This window comes from Diadema antillarum, unplaced genomic scaffold, assembly GCF_040938485.1.
Source record: "Diadema antillarum isolate AM-2024a unplaced genomic scaffold, OU_Dant_1.0 scf00000135, whole genome shotgun sequence".
NCBI lineage: Eukaryota > Metazoa > Echinodermata > Echinoidea > Diadematoida > Diadematidae > Diadema > Diadema antillarum.
Genome location: NW_027271024.1, coordinates 2,125,001 through 2,151,149, shown reverse-complemented (window position 1 = coordinate 2,151,149; position 26,149 = coordinate 2,125,001). Strand labels below are relative to the sequence as shown.

Below are 26,149 nucleotides of genomic sequence, written 5' to 3'. Positions count from 1 at the left end.
TATTTGTGTTGTGTTGGATAAACGTCAGGTTATGTAACATGTTAGACCATAATATTTAATTGTGTTAGATCTAAGTCTAAGTCTAAGACTTGTCTAGACAGTATTAAATGTTTGAGTCTTGCGTCTCTTTTAAAACGTTAGACTTAACGTTAATCACAACTTTCAGGGTCCGTATTCCGAAAGTCTAAAGAAAGATCTAGTGTAGGACTAGAATAGGCCTAATGATAGGGCAGGCCTGTGTATAAAACTAAGTAAGAAGTCTAAAACTAAAACTTAGCCACATAGAATCCTAAGTCTAGTGAAGTGTCAATGTTCAATTATCTACTCCATATCATACTGTCTTAAAATTAAATAGCTGACAATAGATTATGTGAAAAATAGGTAAATGGACAAAATATAAACAGTTAAGAATAAGTTGTATTTCAATTCTTATTTAGACCCTAGTGAGATTGGGTTGCGTAAAACGCATGCATGATCCCATGCTGCATGCTACAGCTTACAAGTAAGAAAAAGTTACATTACAAATTTACATGACATAAAAAACTTTGGTTCGATCCAGAAGGAATAGGTCTAGAGAGCAGATGTCACTTCGATCTAGACCGGTTCTAGATGTATTTTTTTTTTCTAATTAAAGAGTCCTGTCTCGTGTAGGGCTTAGACTAAACCTTCTAGGCTATTTTTTTCTTCTGTCAGTATCGTGCATGTATAGCCTGAGGCTGTAGACTCGTGTAGCCTGCTACGTAGCCAGCCTAGAATAAACGATATAAAAACTAGTCTAGATCGATCTAGGTCCAGACATCCCATTTAGATGTATTTTGGTCTAGACAGACTCTAGCCTAGACTGTACAGATCTAGATCTAGATGCTACAATGCTAGTTAGCGGCTAGGCCATAATGTAGCATCACATTACAGCCCTGGCAAGCTTCATATTAAACACGTAACGTTACAGCAAGATCGGTCTGGGAATGTCAGCAAAACGTTCCAAGAACGATCTGTTATTTGTTAATGTTATGAAGCCTGCTCTGTAATCAGGGCATAAATGGGGGGATGGAGGATGCATCCCCCAGGGCCCAAGGTTGAGGATGGTGCATCATGAATACACTGTACTTGTACAATGATGTATACATGCATTAATGGCAGAAGATTAATCCTAGTCATTCCGCTGTAGATACTGCGTTTTTCCTTGGGGAAATTCGTTCCATTGTAGATACTGCGTTTTTCCTTGGGGAAATCAGTTAATTGCATGGGGTTTCCCCAAAGTATCTACATTTTCATCAATAACTTACAAACAAAGCAAAAACACAAAATGATATTTTCCAGGAAAATTGGTAGCTAGATAGACTAAAATTCCACAATGAAGGAATTTTTCTAAAGAGTATATGTGACCCGCTACAACAAAATGATCCTAAAGTCGGGCGAGGTCGATTATTTGAAAATTGCCTGATATAATCCCCTAATCTTTCTGCTTTAAATTGATATATAACACATTTTATAAAAATAATCGGCTGCGGAGATATCGATGTTTAAAAGAGAGCATGTCGAGACGTCTGGAAAATCACTGTTTCGAGAAAAGCGCCCTAAAAGTCTTCCTTTCGACGCAGTCGCGATCAAGGGACACTCAAGTCAGTGTTCGCCTCTGGACTATAGAAGGTAAGCCCTAGCAACTCCCGAAGAGTTCATTCAAGCACATCAGCGTCAGCGGACTCCTCACCAACCAATCAGTGACCAGGATGTGAGAAGCGGCTGAGCATAGCGCATCCCGCCCGCACGCACCAGTGGACTGGGCAATGTGCGAGCTTCAAGCTTCAGTTAGCAGCAAGCAGCAAACTGACCAATGAGATCACTCTGGTCGTTGTTAGGGGCGGAACCTGTCTGTGGCGCTCAATCCAAATTTTCGAACCAGTCTCTGCTTCGTTGAAACGCCAAAAAACATGGCTCAGAAAAACGCTATTTTTTTGTCTTTCCTTTGATCGTTTTGCTTCAAAATTTCGACAGATGATAGAAGATATGTTAGACTCCAATAATATATAAAAATCAGAAAATCGTAAGTTTTGACCAATTTTAATGCTCTGACTTCAAACTCGATTTTCACGGCTTCGACCGTGCGCGACTTTAGGACCTTTTTGTTGTAGCGGGTCACATATTTTCCAGGGGCTTTGGCAAAAATATAAAGTGGTGAATATCTCGGTTGTTGAGAAATGGAGCTGGATGTAGATACTGCGTTTTTCCTTTGGGGGGGGCAGAATTGTTAGCAAATTTTGCATTCTTTTATTTGGAATTAAAAAAGGACATGTGAGTATGTTTTGAGAATTGTTGGCGTATACATGTATATGTAAGAAAATCACTCTCATCCACATGATCAATGATTTAAGTAGGTGATCTTCACCAAAATATTGGCTTAGTGCAGGACAAGAAAGAAAGACAGACAGTGACTATTGAAATAATTGAATGAAAGTGTGTGTCTTTTTAATACAGAAACTAGAAGACTCCTGCACATAGAATGGATGAAACACATGCTTTGGCATATAGAAGTAACAATGGTCTATGTATTTATTTTCAGTCCTTTATATCCAGTTAGCTGTTCATTCCAGTGCTTGTGACATAAATGCCAATGCACGTCAAATTTCCAATGTTATTTCATAGCTTTAAAGGTACTAGCCCACATTTGCAAACCCACGAAAATCAAAACTGCATAAAACAGGTCCAATATGACTTCAAGTACAAGTTATAACAGTAACATACCTCACCTGTTGCTCTTTGTCTATACCATTCGATAAAAGGGAGAAAATCGTCGTTTTAAAATCAATTTTCAAACCGGGTCAACCCGACCCAAAATTGAATTACGAGCGCGGGCTAGCTACGTACATGTAATTTACACATGTATCGCATGCATGTAAAGTACGTACAATTGTACGTGGACCGGAGCTAGCGAGCGTTATACGCATGCGTACGGTGCATTTTCATTTATTTCTATGAAAGTAAGCGACTAATTGGAACGAAATTTTGCACAGGTGTTACTGCAATCATACCCAAATTCCATGCTAACTATGAGACCAATTGCTGCAGGTTTACAAATGTGGGCTAATACCTTTAATACAATGATTCTTTATTTTAGTGTGATTAGTTAAACTTCTAAAAGTATTCTTGACATCCATGCAGTTGAAAATAAAGCAGTTGAGATTTGTGCCTTGCCATACAGCATGTATACACAAGTTTCAAGACCTTTCGTCAGTATTTTGGTGATTTATGTGTACGTAGGTTGGGGAAGATTGTTACTTTGTCATTTACTTTAAATATACCTTACTTGTGTGTCTACATTCATTAGTTTGTTTTAAATACCCTGAAAACATAATATTAGAAAAATGTAATTGCATTTTTCATCTTGATGAAATGAGAAAATCTACATGAACTAGCTAGCTGTTTTTATTTTAGCCTAGCAACAATGCTCAGATAATGAGAGCCCTGTTGAATACTTCTATGCTTATTTGTCTAATGTGTGTTTTTCTTGGGGATTTTTTTTCTGCATTTTTCTTTTGTTTTGACACTTCTTCATCTGCGTGTACAGCAATGGCTGATCAACGAGACAGATAATGTCATCTATGGCATGAAACTACCTACTGGCTTTCAGCTCATAGGCCAGATTGTGAGTACTCTGTAGCCCTATAGTACATTCGTGCTCAATGTTTCATCCTGAGTAAAAGCAAATAATTATTTTGCGTAGGATTTCATGATCTCCTCGTTGCTGTTGTTGTTGTTGTTGTTGTTGTTGTTGTTGTTGTTGTTGTTGTTGTTGTTGTTGTTGTTGTTGTTGTGGTGGTGGTGGTTGAAGTGATGGTATTGTTTTGTGTGGGGGGTTCCCCTATTTTTTTTTTACTCTAACTCATGTAGCCTCAATACAAGTCTCAAACATAACCCCTTTGATATGATGTGTCCATTTCACACAAATGAATGTCTGTCTTGAGATAATGGTTACAGAACTTCTCTCAAAGCATGTTACAATTTTCAGTAAAATTTTTGAAATTTTGACAGCTGAAGTTCATGCTATTTATACTGAGGGCCTGTTGTGCAATGACACAGTGTACACTGGCAGATTGGTTTGGTGTGCCTCAAATTCATGATTTTCTTCCGTCGAGATGTTTTCATTGCAACTGATTGACAAATTGCCCTACATCGACGTAAATAAGCACTGAATTGATCAGTGTTTTAGTAGTAGCCATGATAAAAAATCATGGGCGTACATACTCGAGCAGGATTTGAACCTACGACCTCCTGATCACCGGACAGGCGTCATCTCCACTAGACCACCGAGCTTTCGCCCGAAAGCAAGTGTTGGTTCTAATCCTTATAGCATGCAGCGGGTACTGCTTTGTTATTCAAATTCATGATTTTCTTCCGTCGAGATGACGCCTGTCCGGTGATCAGGAGGTCGCAGGTTCAAATCCTGCTCGAGTATGTACGCCCATGATTTTTTATCATGGCTACTACTAAAACACTGATCCATTCAGTGCTTATTTACGTCGATGTAGGGCAATTTGTCAATCAGTTGCATTGGTGTGCCTCGTAGTGAAGTTATCTTTAAATATTTGTTCTTGTCCTCATTCGACCCCCACAAAAGTACAAGTAGCTTGATTTTACCTGTTTGCACTATGATGTCAGATTTTCTCCTGTGTTGTTTCAGGGCTTAGCAGACTATGAGAAATGGCTATCTTTCTTCTCAGACAAGCAGACCGAACAGAGGTACATGAAACCATACACTGCCAAGGCATATGCAAGGTAGGACTGTGGACCTTTTGTGTGGTAAATTCATAACTTATTCTTGAATTTGCCTAGTTGTTTTTTTTTTTGTGAAGTTGTTTATGATTTTGTGCAAGTGTAAGCTATTGAATACTTAAAAATAAGAATGTCCTGCTTGTAGGTCTAAATTTGGCTATCATTTTTGGAGACAGCTTACAAAGTAAACACTAATTCAATATAGGTAATCACATAAATGACTGTTTTACATTTCAATTTGTCTACATGACAATATGGGGATGTTCTTTTGTATTTTTGAATTCTTTACCAGTTTCTTATATCAGGGATTCAGTTTAGTCAGTTACATGTTATAGTTCTCCAGTGTAAGATGTACAGGATAAAACCTGGAGTGACCAATTTTAAAGGGTGTGTACAGTTCTGGTCGAGGTGAAGATTTAGCTTTAACGTTTTGTGAGATATTCAGGAACCACTCTATGAGATGTCAAAGAGCAAGCGGTTCTAAGGGGTATCAAAAGTTTATTCGATGAAAATCGGTTTTGAAATGGCTGAGATATCCAAAAACAAGGTGAAACAAAGAGATACTAATAAAGTTGGGGCATGTCGCCTTTTATTATTAGCACTTTTTTGGATATCTCAGCCATTTGAAAACCAATTTTCATCAAATAAACGTTGAATCCTTCTTAAAATTACATGCTCTTTCATATTTCATGAGAGGCTTTTCATTATCTCACTTAGGAATGTTCAAAACATGAATCACTACCTCAACCCGTACTGTACAGTCCCTTTAATACTAAAGATATTTTCTACATCAAAATTACTTCAGGATTTTGATTGGTTAAGGAGGAGAAAGGCTCATCGACTGTCCCCTTCTAAATTTTAAAAATTCTACTGAAAATTGTGACATGCTTTGAGATAACAAGTTCTTTAACCATTATCTCAAGACTGACTTTAGCTGTCAACTAACCATGTGAGTACTTTGAATGCCAATTAGCACAGAAAGCCGCATAGTGCATTGTCCGTACTCCCCAAAATCCCTTGCACACAAATCAATGGGTTAAACGGTGGTCGCTATCTATCTATCCACCTATCTATCCATCTACTGTAAAAGTGGATATTTTCGTGCGACTAATTTTTCGCGCTTGGCCGCGTCAGAAGTGTTTCGCGTGATTTTAATTCCGCGGAATCAAGACATCGCTCTCAGGAACGTATGGCGAGCAAAAATATTCGCGTGCTTTTATTTTCGCGCTAGTTTTTGGTTGCGTGAAATGCGCGAAAATTTCAACACCCCGAAAATTTCCACTTTTACAGTATCCATTTATCTATCTATCCATCTATCTATCTTTCTATCTATCTCCTCTTCCTGCAGGATTGGTTTGATGGGGAATCCTTCTGATGGTTTCCATGGTAAGACTATATCTGTGTCAATCAAGAACTTCTGGGCTGAGGTCACGATATCAGAGAGCCAAAAGCTGGTGAGCATCTCCTTCCTTGAAACCACATAGTATGCAAATTAGATGATGTCATTACCTCACAATTCTTTGAATTGCTTTTACCAAACACACACACAAGAAAAAATCTGCTTAATTGTATATCGTATTGTAGTCACAGATTTAAGCTTGCAGCAGCTACACTCCTTTATACTGCCTGAAAGTCATAGAATTTCAAAGTTTATGCAACACAGCAATGATTACATGCAAAAGATATCATTCACCCTTTTTCCTTGATTTCATTTCAAAGAAGGAAAGTTAGGGGAAAATTTTGAGCAGGTCACTGGACGAGGTGTCCAAATATAATTTGCATTTGCGGTTGTAGCTGTTTTTATCTTTTCTTTCAACATGTTCATCTTAAGATTCGACAAATTTCTTATTCTAATGACTAATCTTGATGTAGTTTCAATTATTCTGTTTGTCTTTTGTGTAGTCTGTTAGTTAAATTCAACACTAACATGCAGGGCATCAAGATAGCAGTATCATACCTGACCTTTCAACCCTACCATTCTGCGATAGAGGCTCTTGTGGTCTGTTCATAAACTTCTTACAAAGTTCTCCTCAATGTGGGATGCTTGGACATTTGCCAATTCCCATCACGAAATTTGACTTAACACAATTTCAGATCCTAGTGCCACACCCGCTGAATGATCCGACAGAGTTTGGAAGTCTCGGTGACCTCCACGGCATCAGCCGAAAGGAGGGGTATCTCGGCGGTTTGCGGTTGCTACAGGCAACATGCAAGAAGTTCTATGAGTATTGCTCGGAACAAGGGTAAGCGTATGCATGGTGTTTGGATTCTTGTGCTAGGAAACTGTAGCAAAACACTTTTGCACATCTGTAAAACGTCCCATGTCTGTTTAGATTTGACTGCCTCTTCTTTCAGTGAAATAAACACATAGTCAGTATCAATCTATAGCCTTGCGTTGGCAGAAAAACACAAGTTGTTTGATTTGCATCGTAATTATGTGTACATGTATAACTACTTGTATTATGAAACAGTCTCATGGAGTTTCTGGGGAGTAAACTTGTGGCCCATTAAATGGTATACGAATAGTGAATGGTCACGAGTGCAATGATACGAGATTTCGCACGAGGTGAAAGATAGAGGCGCTCTATTCAGCGAGGCGAAGCCGAGTTGAATAGTGCGCCTCATCTTTCACCGAGTGCAAAATCTGGTTCCGTTGCACGAGCAAAGACCATACAGTATTTGTTTTATACAACACCTCGAACATCAACAGATTTGGTACTCACAGATTCTTGAATTTAGCACAGAAATGGCAACCTGAAAGACGAATGAGTAGCCTCACAGTCGCAGTCACCGTGTATGTACATGTACGTATGCGAAACGAAGTTGTTTGCAAAAATGAGTGACAAAAGTACGCGCTTGTATTCAAGCGCGCTTGTAATTGTTGAGTGCACGCGGCACATGTTTGTTTATTGTGACATCAGAGCGCGTGCAATGGAACATTTTGGTCAAACAAAATTGCACTGCTGACAGCCAGAGCATGCAATGGAACTTTTCCCTAAATTTCACATGATGGGCAATCAACCAATCGGATGGCTGCATTCTAAATAGGTTTTGTATAAAAAGTTTACATTATAACCTAATACCCTCATGATGTATTGCTTTGTGCTCTACTGAGAAAAGTACAGATTCCCTGAATGTTCACTTGTGATATACAGTGTGTAACAGTGGCAGTTAAATTTGTATTCTTTTTGTTCAGGACCTTCATGATTGAATGCCAAGTTGAAGGAAACAAAAACTGTTAATCCAAACTACGTTTATAATTTACTTTCCAGGAATTTTCTGTTATGTTTGGTATTCAATTAGTGTTGTAAAATTATTGTCATGAGACTTTGCCCTTTTGTAAGGTTTATTTTGGAAGTGTTTGGTCCTGTCGGTGTCTTTATTCTGTTTCTTTGATTGTTTCTCTGTTGTTATTGTTGCTGTTACAGTCTTGCTCTGCCAAAGAGAAATTTCAAGCTGAAATACGATACCAACATTCCACGTCAAGTAGTGAGTATGCAATGTAGAATGGTGGAGTGATTGTTATGAGTAGCATTCCATAGTCTTTTTGTAATGAGAGAGCAAGTAGCATTCCATGCAAGGGAGATGGTAATGGCATCAGGAAGAAAACAAACCATGACCACTGGAGGACTGAGATCATTTCTAGGAGTAAGTGGTGCAGAAATTATATGTGACCCGCTACAACAAAAGGATCCGAAAGTCGGGGAAGGACAATTTTCTGAAAATGGCATTACATTATTCCCTTACTCTTCTACAATTGTACTTTAATTTCGTATATAGCACAACTCATAAAAGTACTCGGTTGCGGAGATATCGATGTTTTTATCAGCACATGTGAAGGGGTTGTGGAAATCGGAGTTTCAAAAAAAAACACCTTCAAAGTTTTCCTTCCGACGCTATCATGGTCAAGGGGAGGCGAGACAGTTTTAACCGCTTGACAATAGAAGGCATGCTCCTAACGACCTCCGCGATGTTCGTTCAAGCTTAGCGCCAGCGGTCTACGCATGACCAATCAGTAATCAGGATGCCACACACTGACCAATAAGATCACTCCCTCGTTGCTACGGGCGGAGTCTAGCTACGGCGCTAAATCCAAATCTTAGGACACATTTCTGTTACGTGTAAAGTCGGAAAATCATGGCCCAGAAAAACGCTGATTTCTTGCCTTTCCTTTGATCATTTAGCTTCGAAATTTCGGCAGATGATAGACAAAACATTAGACTACAAAATTATGCCAAAAACAGAAATCCGATTGTTTTGACCAATTTTGATGATGTGACTTCAAACTCGATTTTCTCGGCTCAGCCATCAGCGACTTTAGGATCCTTTTGTTGTAGCGGGTCACATACATGTATGTATATGTGGAGATGTTTCCATTTCTTGTGTTGTCAAGATTGGAATGTGTGACAATGATCTCTCACCCAAAGCATTTCATATCACACAGCTGTATGTGATTTTTTTATTTTCATGGAACCATGAGGTCTTTATGCAGGAAGGACAAGATTCAAAGTGTTGAGAAATCAGATATGCTATATATTTAGTGGTATTTCTTTATTCACAATTTTCAGAAGTCAGTTGAGTTCAATTCAATATATGGTCTTGCCGGAAATGTATTGCATTTGAAGTCTTAGACATGAACCATTTAAAAATAATATCATAACATGTGTTAAAAGTTCAAACACTTGAATATTACCTGAAAATCTGACTCTTTGCTTAACTCGAAATGAATAAACATCTCCAAACATGAAAAGACCATCTAACATCTAATCCGATGAAATTGTGAGATGAATTGTGTGGTCAATCATAAAATTGTTATCAAGAGCAGAACAAGCTATAGGGCATTACCACCAATACTTGCAAGAGATAAGATTTCTCAATAACTATACAAAAAAATAATAAGTTTGTCTTAATCGAAGACAGCATGGCATCACCCATCAGCCATTAGATTGAGGTGGTAGATTCCAGTTTCAAGAGACAGAAGTGAATAAAGTACCAAAGTGAAGATGCCACATTCTTTTGTCATAGCTTGGGTTAGAACCAGGTGCAAGCATGGTTAGCATCAGACCAGATGAGGTTGTTCAGAGCCATTTTCCATGGCAACGAATGGCTATGACATCACACTTAATAATTGGTCCTCTGTTATTCTCAATGCTCTCACTAGGGTCTTGCCGGAAGCAGCGCCATAGTAACAGCAACACTGAGATGTCTGATGCATTTCTTTGACCTCAACAACTCGGTGAGTGGAAAAGATTTTTATGATCGTACCTCATCCAGTCAACCAAGTTAAGTGTCATGATCAATGATATGTGTGGTCTCTTATTTGTGTTTACCAAGATGTTGCAGGGTGATGTTGAAACTCAGCATGCAGTGTCCTGTAGACTGCGAAATTGTATTCATTTTTTTTTTACAGGTATGCTGTATTACCATTAGCCGAAAAAAAATGAAATTATAAAGGAGTTGTCTTTGTATGTTTGCTTTGTTTTCTTCCCTAGTCGAACCGAAGGCATTTAGATATTTTTTTTTTCCCCTTTGGTTGTCAGATTTCTTTATTTAAAGTCTCCACAATAGAAGTTGGACGAAGATTTTATTTAAAACAAACGTTGTGCCAGACATCAAGAAATATCTCCTGTAGTTTCCCTTGAATTTGATTCCTGTAAAGAGAGTTCCATGTTGTATTTCATCTGTGCCAGGGATGTGCCATGTATATTTCGACCATTGCTTTCAGGGTGATGAGACATAGCATCGGTGTATACCAGGTTCCCGAAATGTAGACTAGAGTGCCTGCATTCTGGGCTAAAGTCATGTTTATTTGTGTCATGCTGCCCTGTAAAATGGCTTTGATAGAAAGCTTTGAGTTTCTTCTATCAATATCAGTTTTCTTTCTGTATGAAGACCGCTTGTATGGCAGTATTATATGCCTTTTTTTTCCAATGTAGTGCGCGCTTATTTTGATGTAAAACTCGTATGCAGATGTACATGTACATAGCAATCACGGCTGAAGTCAGTGGAAATTTGTTTTCACAGACCCCATTCAGGTGCCTACTTTGTGTAGAACAAAACAGTTTTTGAGCCCATCAGTACAGTCCCCGTTCATACCTCGCAACCAATCGATATTTCCGTTGTTCGATGACCACATGTAGTTGACCACGAAAAGGGGATACATGTACAGCTTGACTGCTTTTGCACAGGTGGATTACCAACCTGTCCGTTCTCCGTTGACCTGCAAAAAAGAATATTGTTTTAAATAGGGCATTGAAGGCTCTCGGAGAATTGCGGCAGGAACAGGTTAAATAGTACAAGGAGAACCTAAAAACCATTACAATTATGTTGTTCTTTTATGTTTCTCATTATATCGGAATAAAGAAATGATCCAGGAGTTGGGACTTGCAAAATCACTGAGTTATTATCATCATTACTGTATTGATTGTTAATTCGTATTGGCAACAATTTCATGATCTGCCTCCCACCCATAAGGACCTGCCCAAACAACTCCAGCCACAGTTCATCCTCAACGTCGAGATCGATGAGCTCTTCATCAACGCCGGGCTCCAGGACCGGGTGATCCAGGTCTACCAGGGGGCTGTCTACATGGACTTCTCCCGGGCCAAGCTTGAGGCCCTGGGCCATGGGGAGTACCAGTACCTGGACCTGGATCTGGTGCCCCAGCTCTGGCTGGCCTACATCAGGAACCCCAGTGACTCGGGCAGGATACACAATACAGTGAGAGAAAGGTGGAATGCAGGTAAGTCCACACGCCCCTTTTCAAAAAATGAATTTTAGCAATGAATGATGTTCATGAGGTGTGAGTTTTCTTCAGTTTGTCGCGGTCTACAAATGAAATTTGTAAGATCGCAACAGCAGATCAATGATTTAACAAACATGTCAGAAAAAGGAACCACGGGACTGAAACCTATCATCTACTGCTTTCCAGGCAGCGACACTACCACCAGGCTATCCCCGGTTGCTGGCAGTGACACGATGAACTTGGAACAAATACCCAAGCTCTGAAAATCCGACATTGTTATAATATTAAGTAGTCCAAGGTGGACAAGGCATTAATGAAAGCAAGAAAGCAAGCAGGAGATGACAGGTTTGAGTCCCGTGGTTCCTTATTCTGACATGTTTGTTAAAGGGGCATAGTCCCGGTAGTGTAGATGGCGCTGTTGATGATACTGCCGAAGATTACCGAAGTAGAGCTGTCATCAAGAGTAAAGTGCGTAGGTGTTGCTAAGTAACGTTGCCTTTGTTATCTTCTCTGCGCATCGCGCAGTCTGTCGTAATGCCAGGGTGCGTGCATATGTGCTTGTTATTATGACATCACAAAAGAAGTTTGCTAAAGCTGTCATCCCCCTCAGCCGAATCATGAGCCGAACTGTGATCGGACCACTGACTACAGTGAATCGGACTTCTTCGGACTCGGGAAAGTGGGCCAAAGCGTAAGCGCCAAAAGAAGTCGATAGCGTAGGTCTCTATAGGAAACTTGCGCCGTGCGCCCGCGTACGCATTTGACTAAAACACGGGGACCATGCACCTTTAAATTACAGATCAGCAGTTGCGATCTAACAAATTTCATTTGCAGAGGGAGACAAACTGAAGAATACTCTCACCTCAGTCTTCACCCTTTTGCTTGATAATCTCTTGCTTTGAAATGTGTTCCTATCACAACTACAAGAAGAAACCTATATTGTCCATGTAATGACAGTACAAATTTTATGAATATCCACTTCAGTGTAAGACCCATTCTTCCTAGAGGATCAACTGGTATACATTTCTACAGTTTTTGTGTAGTATCCACATTTACGTAGATCTGGGACAGCAGTAATAATGAGTGATTGCTTTGTTGCTGGATGCCTGGTACATCTAACTATTCTGTGTGTTACAGGGCCCAGTCACAGTCATTTGAGGGGTAATAGATATTCCATACGCCTCACATGGTGATCTCCTGTTCCATTTTTTTTTTTTGTCCTCGTTTTTTATTCCAGGTTTTAGCTCCTACCAAACTCAATCGACGGCTTGCCAATTTGGCATATTTTGCTCAAGTGCAGAACTGCACAAAAAATTTCAAAAAAAAAAACAAAAAATTTTAAAGGGATGAAGTGGCTTCAGGTAATATATCCCCATCATGTTTGTGTGTGTTGCATTCCTGGGGATATCTCATAAAAGTGCGATCACAGTCTTTCTTTTTTTGCTTGGATATAAAAGGCCCATTGGTGAAGCACAGGAAATTCCATATTTGATGAGTTCTTGGAATAACAGTAATTATTTTAAAGAACCTACTATATGGAATTTAGATTCATTTGAAAAACTGTTTTCGTTCTTGAACTTCAATCGCAATTCTGCCCAGGTGGACTTTTGGATTAAGCGCCTGTGGTCATACGCCACACTTCATGTTTTCATTTCCACATATATGCAAGTTATGATATTTGACAAATGACATGATGTATGTGGCATCATTTACGATTGCCATGATATATGTTTTGTAATGGTGTGATTTTGGTACAATATTGATGCATGATACATGTATGGCAGTATAAATTGATATGATTTGACATGATGTATTATTTGATGTAATATGATTTCATGTCATTTCATGTGATTTGATACAATAAAGAGACAGTGACATTTAGTACAATAGAATACAAGCATCTTCACCTCCCTCTCCCACTGTGTAGGGGACCCAGAAGTCGTGGCTGGAATGCAGAAGTTTGCTGAACTGACAGATCAGTGTAGGTAAGGCAATACTGCCCTCTGTTGACAGGAATTATCTCAAGTAAGGGTTCTCTTGGAACTAATCCATGTACATTTTATTACCTCTTCTAGAGCTTGTCATTAGACAGTCAGAAGATATTTGAGAATATACTGAAATAACAGAATGAGTGATGCTGCAATAGGAACTCTTTGATCCTGTCAGATGGTGGTGATGATGGTGGTTACTTATAATGATAGTGGTGGTGATGGTGGTGATGATAATGGTGGTGGTGGTGGTGATGATGGTGGTGGTGATGGTGATGGTGATGGTGATGGTGATGGTGATGGTGATGGTGATGGTGATGGTGATGGTGATGGTGATGGTGGTGGTGGTGATGATGGTGATGGTGATGGTGATGGTGATGGTGATGGTGATGGTGATGGTGATGGTGATGGTGATGGTGATGGTGATGGTGATGGTGATGGTGATGGTGATGGTGATGGTGATGGTGATGGTGATGGTGATGGTGATGGTGATGGTGATGGTGATGGTGACGGTGACGGTGACGGTGACGGTGACGGTGATGGTGATGGTGATGGTGATGGTGATGGTGATGGTGATGGTGATGGTGATGGTGATGGTGATGGTGACGGTGATGGTGATGGGGGTGGTGATGGCGATGATGGTGGTGGTGGCGATGCTGCATTAGGGATAATGATGATGGTGGTGATGATCATGATGGTGGTGTTGGTAGCGGTGATGATGATAGCAGTTACAATGTATGATGATGATGATGAGGATGATGATGATGATGATGGTAGTGACGATTGCTATAGTGGTGATGATGATGTTGATGGTGATTGGTGGTGATTATGATGGTGAGGATAATGGTGATGGTGATAGTAATAGTGATTATGATAACGGTGGTGATGGTGTTGGTGATGATAATGATGTTGATGATGGTCATGATGATACTGATGGTGGTGTGATGATGGCGGTGGTGATAGTGGTAGTGATGATTATAAAATGGGTTCAAGAATGTAGCCAATTGGAAGCGCTGAAATGAGTCACGTGTGCGTGCATTATTTTCTTCAGGTAAGCACTAAGAAGAGTCTCTCTTCCACCTCCCTGGCCTGACGTACGTCACAATGTTTTACACTAGCAGTGCGCACTCAATCAGTTGTTACAAGTGCGTCACGCGCTACTATACGCGCTGTCAATCCTGTAAACAACTTCTAGTTCGGGCCGCGGGCTGCCACAACAGCCGGCGGCCTTTCTTGTGCATAACAGTACGTGGCGTACGTATACTCTTATACGTACGTACAGTACTAGGTGAGTGTGCGGGATTTCCGAGTGCGACGTGCGTAAATGTTTGGGACGAACATCTTCGGACATCTTGACTTTTGATCAGAGCGAGTGCTACAATGTACATGTAGCTGACTGGTATTGACCCACAAAGGTACGTGAATAATGCTGTTAGTTTTCGACCCATTTTATAAAACAAATGATGCACAGGATTATTTTGTGGCGTTAGTGAAGGTGCGGCGCGCTCGAGAGTATTGACAATGGTGCGACATGCACGAGGCGCAGCCGAGTGCATGTCGCACCATTGTCAATACTCTCGAGCGCGCCGCACCTTCACTAACACACTCTATCCTGTGCATCATTAGTATATTATAATAATGCGCGACGGAGATGATGCTAGTGATCATGGTAACATTAATTGCAGGGCTGCCAGTATTCATCCATCTACAAAAATTTAGGAAGATTACAGAATGCTTCCAGGGAGACATTCATACATTGTATGTTACAAACATCTTGGTAGACAAAAGAAAATCCTGAAGTCTTGGAGACTGTCATTTTCCTTCATCAGGGCATGAAGAGATAATAATGTATTTTCAGGCAGCCTCCTATGGAGTCAAGCAGACTTGACTATAGTCATTTCCATGATGCGTACAGCAGCTGAGATTCTGGTATGGATGATGATGACGATGACATTGATCGGTGTACAGAAGTGACTGTGAGCATGATGCAATGAAGCCATTGACTGCAATGAGGTTAAACAGAATGATGGGAAAATTGCATCTATGGTTGTTTGTTTGTTTGTTTCATTTCCATCTGAGAAGATGGCTGGATAGCCCATATTCAGCTGCAATAGCTAGTCTTCCGTGGGGTCCAGTTGGATGTTAGACTAGAACCATTTCACCGGGTTAAACACCCTGCTCTTTGTGATGAATAAATGAAGCGGGATCTTTCACGTGCATGAGTTGTGACTCTCCCACACACAGAACCTCCATTTTATGTCCAATCCGAGGGACAGAGTGTTGTGCCTTTCTATAGAGGGGATGGTATGATTACACACTACATTGCTCAGTGGGACTCGGGAATCGAACCCAGCTCCTTTGGGTCGTGAGGCAGACACGCTACCAGCTATAAAGCAACTCATAGTGATTGTGATGATGATTACAACATGAGTAATTGCATACGTGTATTAAAATGTAAGTGAAAATTTTGGGCTCCTTGGCACAGATGACTAGAACATTGACGCCTACAGTGTATCACAAGGCTGCTAGTTAAAGGCATTGTTTTAGTCAAGAAAAACTTCTTTGCTTACAGGCAAGTTTTCCCTAACTTTCCATTTTGAAATGAATTTGAGAAGAACAGATCATATCCTTCACATATAATTGTTTGTGAGTTCCTACGGCAGTGTTGACCATAAAGTTGCTGAATTATTGATGAAAGGTGTAGTTATATTTATATCTTTAATGCAAGGCAATAATATAAACATCTTGTGTTTCTTATATCATATGTGACAAATTATCACTGTTTTGTCTTTAAAAAAAAAAAAATCTTCATAATAATGCTTTACTTGAAAATTCCATAATAGCCCTATTTTAGTTTGATTTTAATGAAACTGTTTCTGTTCTGCTGGACCTTTTTTTTTTATACCCCCGCCAAACGAAGTTTGAAGGGGGTATATAGGAATCAGCGGACGGTCGGTCGGGCGGTCGGGCGGTCGGGCGGGCGGTCGGTCGGGCGGTCGGTCCGTTGCAAATCTTGCGTCGTGAACTACTTCCTCAGTTTTCAACCGATTCCTATAAAACTTGGCACAGATGTGTGCCTTGGGTTGTAGATGTGCAAGACGTATTTTGTGACAGTACCCAAAAGTACGTTGCCATGGTAACGGCATATTATGGGCAAAAATGGGTACAAATCTTGCGTCGCGAACTACTTCCTCAGTTTTCAACCGATTCCCATAAAACTTGGCACAGATGTGTGCCTTGGGTTGTAGATGTGCAAGACGTATTTTTTGACAGTACCCAAAAGTACGTTGCCATGGTAACGGCATATTATGGGCAAAAATGGGTACAAATCTTGCGTCGCGAACTCCTCCCACAGTTTTTGATCAATTTTTATGAAATTAGGTACAGATGTTCATCTGAATATGTTAATGTGCAAGACACATATTTCCGCAGTGGCAAAAAGTGCGTTGCCATGGTAATGGCATGTTATTGGTAAAATATAGGGCAAAATGCTTCATGGCAAAACTGCTTCATCAGTGTTCTTCCAATTCTCATGGAATTCATATTGAATGTTTGTCTTAGGATATAGGTCAGCATGACACATTTCTTGACAGTGACAAAAAGTATGTTGCCATGGTAACAGCTCACATATTATGAGCCAAAATGATGGAAAATTTTGTGTTGCAAACTACTTCCTCAGTTTGTGCCCAATTTCCATGAAACTTGGTACAGATGTGTGCCTTTGGTTGTAGATGTGCAAGACGCATTTTTCGACAGTACCCGAAAGTATGTTGCCATGGTAACGGCATATTAATGGCAGAAGATCAAGGAAAGATCTTGCGGATTTAACTACTTCCTCAGTTTTTTGACCAAAGCTTATCAAATGTTGTTTTGACCAAAGCTTATGAAATGTTGTTTGGCGGGGGTATAACCAGTCACTGTAGCGACATTTCTAGTTTTGTCAGGAACACATAGTAGAAATGTTTATTGTTTTCATTTAGGGTTTTTCAACCACTTCAGGGAATATCTGAAAGGAAAAATATCTAGAATCATGTATAGCAGAGAGGAACTACATTTCCTTCTTTTTCTCCTTCTTCTTTAATATTTCGTGATCCTCGCAAATATGAAATTTTGATGCCACCTGTTCAGTTTTCATTTCTCAAAAGACAAAAAATAGCTCTGAGGCAAAATAGAAAGGAGGATACATGTGCGTGAAGGTCATGTATGAAATGACAGGGTGCCTAGTTAATGTTTCAGAGATCTGTACTAGTTTATCATCTATTGTGTTGTTGAGGGCACACATTTTGCTCAATTAGTGCCACATCCTGTATGTGCCACTTGTTGTGCAAATCGGGTTTAGTCAGCTGGCCGACCGCTGTGTGAACTCCAGTACAATGTAAGATTTAGTGTTCTATTATGCGCTATTATGAAAATAATAGACATCATTAGTGATGGGAGCGTTAGTAAGAATTACCCACACATGGTACCTTTGGAAGAGTCTAGTTAACTTGTTTAGTACGAGCTGATTTTGATATAACACACATTTCCCATAGACACCCGCCCGAGTAGACGTACTCACGACTAGTCTACAACGGGTTAAACATGCTGGAGGCGTCAGCTGAGGGTGTTTGGATTCTTTTGTAGGTATCGAGTGTGGGTATTTGTACTAATGCCCAAACAAAATGATGTGCATTATTTGTTTTATAAAATGAAAAAGTGGATCCTTGTTGTTTGATAAATTTCTACTGTGCACCAACCATTCTTGCAAGTCAACAAATCAATGAAATCTTGCCCATTCATGTAAGGCCTTTACTCCTTCCAAGTCAACTGAATTAACAGGGATATGTATTTGAGCAATGATACAAGTGTAGCTCTTAGTGGTCATTGGTACCGGTCATTAGTAAAATCTTATGCCCGCTAGGCATGGTAGGCCAAACGAAAGACTAGTCATGTTATTGCTCCCAACCATTAATGTCCACTGTTTGCACCCTCTCCCCCCCCCCCCAAAAAAAAAAAAAAAAACTAAATAAATAAATGAATAAAAAGAAAGAAATGTGTTGGTATCATTTTGGTATTTGAACACTGCATTGAAGTAGTGTCCTCTAAAAGTTTAGACTTTTGTTCGAATTTTGTCTTGTATTTGTTTGCCTTGTTTATGTTTATGCAGAGACTCCAACTCTCCCGTTTTCGACAGGAGATCTCCCGCCGAAAACCCATTTTTGCAAAATCTCCCGTTCTCCCGTTTGAGATTTAATTTCTCCCGCCCTGGCTCTTTGTCTCCCGTTGGAAGGGATTTCTTACTTATTTCTATCGTATGTTGAAAAAATAAGCCTCAGATAGCACAAGAGAGCATCTAGAACCCTAGGAACTTCGCGCTTCGCACACATCAACTTGGAGTCTCCCGTTTGCTAGGGGTTTCAGGCGGGAGAATCTCCAGATCAGAAGGTGCTTGGGGTTGGAGTCTCTGTTTATGTTTTGTTTTGATGATTTTCTTTTTTTTTCGGGGGGGGGGGGGACATTGTCTATCAGTACAAAAGTAGAGTTGAGGGGTAGAATCAAAAACTTGGAAAGAAAAACAATATTAGTATAATATCTACAGTTGTCTTTTTGCCAACAGTTTGGTATCGGTACTTTTCCATGAATTAAATGATTTCTTTTAACATTGAAAAGTCTTTTCCTGCTAAATATCGTATATATTAAACGAAAACAGACCACAACTGTCTGTCTTTAGTCAGGATTGCAGGCAAGTATGTAATGCCAGCGAATGTTTGATGACCAAGTACAATCTAAGAGACAACACAACTGCTTGCAGAATTTCAATTTATGTTTTGTGTATCACATCATCAGTTTCTAAACTGCAAATGATCGGAAAAGGTGTGAGTCTGTTTCGAAAGAGCACACGTCTATGATCCCATGCCATTCTTCTTTTAAGTCATTTTTAGAAGATGATGATACTATTTCTGTCCCTCTCTAGCACACAACATCTGCATCCTCTCTTTAAAGCTCTAGTTTACCCTGTAGAGCATAGTATCATTGTCTGTAGAGAGTGACGCTGGAAGGGGAAATGGCTAATGATGGTAATCCAAAGTTTGCCAGGGGGAAACCGCATTGTTCTCTTTCATTGAAACACGTTGTACCTGGCAGTATCCGGCTCCCCATTTTACCATGACGGATGACATGTGCCTTGTATGTTTGTCAGTTGCTGTTGCCTTGATAGAAAATCATCACAGGAAGTGAGATTGAGTGGAGATTAAACAAAGATGGAAGGAAAGAATCTTTGATATTAGAGTAAAAATAATTGTGTTGTCTCAGTGCAATTTGGGGCTATTTATTCCCTGATAATTACACAACTACTGTATAAGCTGTTATTTTCATGAGGGTTTAATTTTCACGAATTTCTCGAAGCAAAGTTGGATCGCAAATTTAACAACACCTGAATATGTCTCCATGCACTTGGGTCATAGTGCATTTACGTCAGCGGTGGCGTCAATTCGCGAAAAGCAACATCGCACGAAAATGTCTATGATCTCCTCATTTGCGAAAAATATCTGTACGCGAAAATAACAGCATATACAGTAGTAGTTCTTACAAGTGTGTGTACATTGTTGTTTCTACACTAGTTATAAACTACATGTACACTACTTATCCTCTTCTTACTACTGTAAAGAGTAACTTAAGTTCAGAATCTTCTACTTTTGCAATTAACTACAACTACTTTTTACTATGACTGATGTTGCCAGTGCATCTATCACAGCCCCACCGGTACCACTTTTGCTGCCTCTACTTAGCTTTACCCCTATTTCTACTCAGACTGCTAGTACTTTTTAGCTCACCTGAGCCAAAGGCTCAAGTGAGCTATTGCGATCGCCCTTCGTCCGTCGTCCGTCGTCCGTCGTCCGTCGTCCGTCGTCCGTCGTCCATCGTCCGTCGTCCGTCGTGCGTCGTGCGTCGTGCGTAAACTTTTTACATTTTCATCTTCTTCTTGAAAACCCCAGGACCGATTTTCATCAAACTTGGCAGGTAGCATCCCTAGGGGGTTAGGAACTAAATTTGTTAAAATGGGCACCATGCCCCACCCAGGGGGCCCCCAGGGGGGCCTAAACCCCCAAAATTAAGGAATCTGTAAAAATCTTCTTCTCTAGAACCAGAAGTGATAGAGCTAAGTTAATACTATGAGTTAGTACATTGATGACTGTAGTTTCAAGTTTGTTCATGGCAGAATCAGGGGTGCCCCCTTGGGACCCAGGGGAGGGGGGTGGGGAAGGGTTCTAATGGGGCCTAAATTGTACATTTTCATCTTCTTCTTGAGAACCCCATGACCCATTTTCACCAAACTTGGCAGGTAGCATCCCTAGGGGGTTAAGAACTCAATTTGTTAAAATGGGCACCATGCCCCACCCAGGGGGCCCCAGGGGGGCCCAAACCCCCCCAAAATGAAGGAATCCGCAAAAATCTTCTTCTCTAGAACCAGAAGTGATAGAGCTAAGTTAATACTATGAGTTAGTACATTGATGACTGTAGTTTCAAGTTTGTTCATGGCAGAATCAGGGGTGCCCCCTTGGGACCCAGGGGAGGGGGTGAGGAGGGGTCCTAATGGGGCCTAAATTGTACATTTTTATCTTCTTCTTGAGAACCCCATGACCCATTTTCACCAAACTTGGCAGGTAGCATCCCTAGGGGGTTAGGATCTCAATTTGTTAAAATGGGCACCATGCTACACCCAGGGGGCCCCCAGGGGTCCCAAACCCCCCAAATGAAGGAATCTTTATAAATCTTCTCTAGAATCAAAAGTTATAGAGCTGAGATAATACTACAAGTTTGTTCATAGGAGATCCAGGGGTGCCCCTCTTGGGTAGGGGGGGGGGAGGGGGGGGGGGGTGGTTGGAAGGGTCCAAATGGGGGCCTGAATTGTACATTTTCATCTTCTTCCTGAAAACCTCATGATGGATTTTTGTCAAACTTGGCAGGTAGCATCCCTAGGGGTCAATATCTCAATTTATCAAAATGGGCACCATGCCCCACCCAGAGGGCCCCAGGGGGCCCCAATCCCCCCAAATTAAGGAATCTTAAAAAAATGGGCCCTTGATATTGTACATTTTCATCTTCTACTTGAGAATGCCTGGTCAAATTTTGGTAGAGCTGTGAATGATTTAGATTAGTGACTGCGTGAAAGGTGAACTTGCGATACTCAGGTGAGCGCTAGACCCGCGGGTCTCTTGTTACTTTTAAAATTACAACTACAATAGCTACAGTATTAGCACTACTACTTCTAACTGCTACAACCTCCTTCTCAGCCAACCTAACTAGCTGTGATTGGAACTCTTGTTATTACTAGATGCCTGCCTATGACTGTTTAGTCCATGTGCACCTGCAGCTGATGAGTACCAAGAAGAGTGAGTGTCATTATTCCTTTGCTCCTTGTTGGGGTCCCTCGCCGTTCATCTCCTGCGTGACTCACCAGCCACAAGTTGCCACTTTAAAGTCGTGAACGTGGAAATCGAGCGGGGGGGAGGGGGCGGTTGAGAGATACTCATGCCTCCCTGTAATGCGCATTGTGAGGCAAGCACAGTCAGCATCAAAACCCCACCATTGTCCCTCGGAGCATGTGTCTTGGCTAAGGACAGAAGGCTGGGGGGAGAGAGTGTGTGTGTGTCGTTGCGGTGAGACAAGCACGCCGCCGCCGGCCCCGCGAAGGCGTCGCGGGGATGTCGCCGCGTCCCGCATATGACAACTCTCATTTCCCATTCCCGTGCATCACGCCGCGAGTTGGCGACAGAAATAGGCCACATGTTCCCATTGCACCTCTTCACAGTTGTTTCGCTACACAATTAGCCCTTTGTTTCATGAGGTACTCGGCTTCGATTGACGTAGATGATCCAGAAGTGTGAACACTTGATTCTCATTACCTGTAACTCGGTAGAGACACCTTTCTAGGCCTTTATGTGATGATGCAGATTACTGTATTTATAAACACATAAATAGACATACAAACTTGGGTCATACACATCTCCAGAGACAGAGAATGTCAGAACAAATTAGCCGTAAATGCCGCACACTCATTTGTCACATTACAAAGACAGGTGACAGTCTGCAGTTATGAGTTTGGCACCCGTTTCAGACCTTTCCCAGATTTCTAATTCTGGCCATTTTTGTGTTTCCATAAATCCACTATCTGAACAGGTCCAACACCTTAGCCGTCAGCTGCTGCTGTGCCGTCACCTGTGCCTGTGTGTCATTGACTTTTGGCAAGCTTCCTCAAAACTTAACTCATTGTTCTACAATATTGTATACAAATGTGATTTGCATTAAGTTGTAGGCCCCATCCTCCATATTATACACACGTCCATCTTTTACAAGATGATTTCAGATACAGAGAATTAATAAATCAAATCAAATCAAATCAAATCAAATCAAATTTCAATGGCATTATATCCTGTAACAGTCTTGGCCTATCTCTTAGAGTGTATCTCTTAGATTTGAGCCAGCATACCATGACTGGAATGCATTTTCATTTTTAAGTGTGTTATTTGGGCCAGTGTCCCTACAACCAAATTGTCACCATTTGTAGTTTGACTCAGACAAGCCTGTCCTTAGTCACCCACAATTCATCATCTTTACCTTGTGATTTTTATAAGCTCTGTCATGACCATTGTGGTCGTACATGATATTAGTAGCCAAACATTTTTTAAAGACATACCGTCATCTCTCTCACTGGGATTTTGGCTAGCGTTTAGGGTAGAATTTACTCTTCACAATCCTTTTACAAAGTGTGACTGGGGGATACGTCTTCACAATCGAACACACATTTTCCTGTGTACAGTGAGATGGGGAAGCATCTTCATTACCCAAGCACTTAACCCTAAAAAGACTGGGGGGGGGGGGGGGGGGGGGGGGCCTAAAAGGCCCCCCCTCGACATTATGCGCGATTACTCTGCAACACGCAATGCTCTCGCCGCGATGCTCAATGACTTTTTTCTTTCTAGTTTCCCGCACATTTTGACACCAAATTTGTGACGCCCGGGGGTACGGTTCTGAAGTTACATAACTTTTTGTGAGGCCGAAAATGGCCCAAAAATGTGATTTTGTGTACAAAGTCAATGCAAATTGAGTTTTTTCACATGGTTCATATAAATATGCTTATTTTTACTCTAAAATGGCTAAAATTAATTTTTTTTAGGAGTATTATGCTTCAAAAAGTGTCTGCCACAAATTTTGTTGAAAAAACAACAAAAACAAAAGGTCAAAAAAACACAGAAATACATAAGAAATTCATAAAACAATAAAATAAATAATAAATTAATTTTGATACCGAATTTTTTTTCAAGTACATTTGCTAAGAATGCCACAAAGAATAATTATTTACTGATTTAGATCAAAGAGTCTGATTTCTTGCATAAATTAGCATAATTAATCAAAATAAAATAAAAGAAGACAATTTTGGAAAATTTAAATATACGATCTTGTAGATTACATCGCACACTACCATTGTGCAAATTTCCGCGGCGATCGCGCGATCCACGGCCAAGATCTTAAGGGGGGCCCTTTATGCCCCCCCCCCCCCCCCCAGTCTTTCGAGCTACCAAAATAGCCCAGTCTTTTTAGGGTTAAGTATGACATGTACGTAGTGTGATTTGGGCAGAATCTTTAACCCGTTTAGGACGGTTTGATTTTGCTACAACACGCATTTCCCATAGACACCTGCCCGAGTATACTCGGGACTCGTCCTCAACGGGTTAATACTATACACATTATCATATTTTACAGTGTGAATCGGGTTAGCATTGTCATGACTGTACTCATTGTCATAGCGTACCCTTCCTTGTCATAGCGTACCCCTCCTTTTTTTTCTACTTCTTTTTCTACTTTTTTTTTGTGATGCCCTCATGTAGCAAACATAAATGTGCATTGTAGAGGTGAGAGATTGTCTTTGTAATGATGCATTTTCTATTTCAAATCTACAAGGCAAAAACTAGCAGGACTGCCATTGGCAAGTTCTCATGGCTGCTACACCTGGGCCCTGTTTCACAAACATGGCAACTATATCGAGCCAAACAAGGATAAGCCCTGTGCCAGGTATTGAACCAGTTCCTTATTTCTGAGAACTGATTGAATCCAAAAATTATCCTGAAGATTAGTTAAATTGAACTTACGTAGGATTCAATTTTATTGTAGTGTTTAAGGACTGAAGCAGCCCCTAGGTAGTTTTGTCGACATACTACAGGGGCGGATCCAGGAATTCTGTAAAGGGGGGGCGCAACTGATATTTCTGGTGCCACTTTTGGGTTTCATTTCATTTTTTTCCCCCTTTTTATTTCTTTTGTTTTTAGCGAAAAATAAAGGGGGGCGTGCGCGCCAGTTGCGCCCCCCTCTGGATCCGCCACTGATACAAGGTTGGGTTGATTCTGTCCTCTCTTTTTCAACTCCAGCGATCATGTCAGACACTAGCTTGGCAAGCTATCTGCCCCCAGAGGGCAGGTAGTGGGCGTATGAGCTCTAAAATTAGCTTTGATAGATTGTTAGTACATTTGGATGGCAGACTAAGCAGAAATTTGAATTTGGAGGGAAGATTAACCAGAAATGGGGGGGGGGGGGGTGAATGGGTCATTGCGGATCTCCGTTTAAGGTGCAGAGTGAATGCCTGGATGTCCTTGAAAGCTACTCGGAAGCGATACCTTATCAACAAAGAGAATGGCGAATACAAGGAAAAGGGAAGTCAGAGATTACACGCGAACACCTACTACGTTGAGCTTCAACATGCTTTTATACATCCATGTAGTAGTAAGGTCGTGTGACCTCTAGGCGTACGATAAGCTCTTGGCAGCGAAGACACGATTCCTGACAGTGATTACAGTCCATTTCATGTAGGCTTCCTTTTAAAGAAGGTGATGATTGAAACAACAGTGCGCGTCTCCATGAAGTAGTTCGTAGAGAAAAAAAAATAGTATTTCAAATCTTGACTTTTTGAGAAATAAGAAATATCAAATCAAAATTGCATTTTCCTACACAGTAAATTACATAATGAATGTAAGAAAGCATACTTGTGTCATTAATTGAGTCAACTATTGTAACTAATTTTGTTTCTAGAACATCATGCTTTTGAAATGATTTGATAAAAGTACCGGTACAATAGCTCTTTCTTGAATTTAATACAAGCAAAAAAAAATATAATGATATATGAGCAAATAAAACTTCCATTCATAATGACCTTTTCATCAATTATTTGTATATAGATTGATTAGGAATTTTGTCTGCATTTCATAACATGAAACCTTTGTTAAAATCCCATCGGTAACATTCACCATATCAATGGAACATACACTTCTCTGTTTGTTTGACTTTTCTTTTTTGTTAGGAATCAATGTAACCCCTTGAGTATTTTGAGTTCTGATTGGCACAGATTACTCCTTACTTAAGCATTGTACACATTGTCCAAAGTCCTGGCGCAGAGAGAGTTTAATACATGTATGCATACAGCCATAGAATGGATTTTCCCCTCTTAGATGGGACTGTGACAGTTTGATGGTAGGCTCTGTCATCGCAGCTCAAGAATAATTTGATAGAGAGTGATTTATCTTTTTTGATAACTCCCTATTAAAAGAAAGAAACTTGGTGAAGAATTGTGTGCTGGTCAGTGTGAATATTTATGAGAGGATGGTTGATACTGTAT

General features: G+C 40.5%; 1 protein-coding gene across 1 annotated transcript in view; it reads left to right on the top strand.

The window, feature by feature from the left end:
• Positions 1 to 26,149, top strand: part of LOC139720941 (uncharacterized) — a 42,276-nt gene that overhangs the window by 12,176 nt on the left and 3,951 nt on the right. Inside the window, exons 9-16 of the mRNA XM_071632272.1 lie at positions 3,566 to 3,643; positions 4,679 to 4,773; positions 6,119 to 6,224; positions 6,865 to 7,013; positions 8,199 to 8,259; positions 9,932 to 10,006; positions 11,245 to 11,512; positions 13,443 to 13,500. Coding sequence (XP_071488373.1) covers positions 3,566 to 3,643; positions 4,679 to 4,773; positions 6,119 to 6,224; positions 6,865 to 7,013; positions 8,199 to 8,259; positions 9,932 to 10,006; positions 11,245 to 11,512; positions 13,443 to 13,500 — 890 coding nt within the window. The remainder of the gene's footprint in view (positions 1 to 3,565; positions 3,644 to 4,678; positions 4,774 to 6,118; positions 6,225 to 6,864; positions 7,014 to 8,198; positions 8,260 to 9,931; positions 10,007 to 11,244; positions 11,513 to 13,442; positions 13,501 to 26,149) is intronic.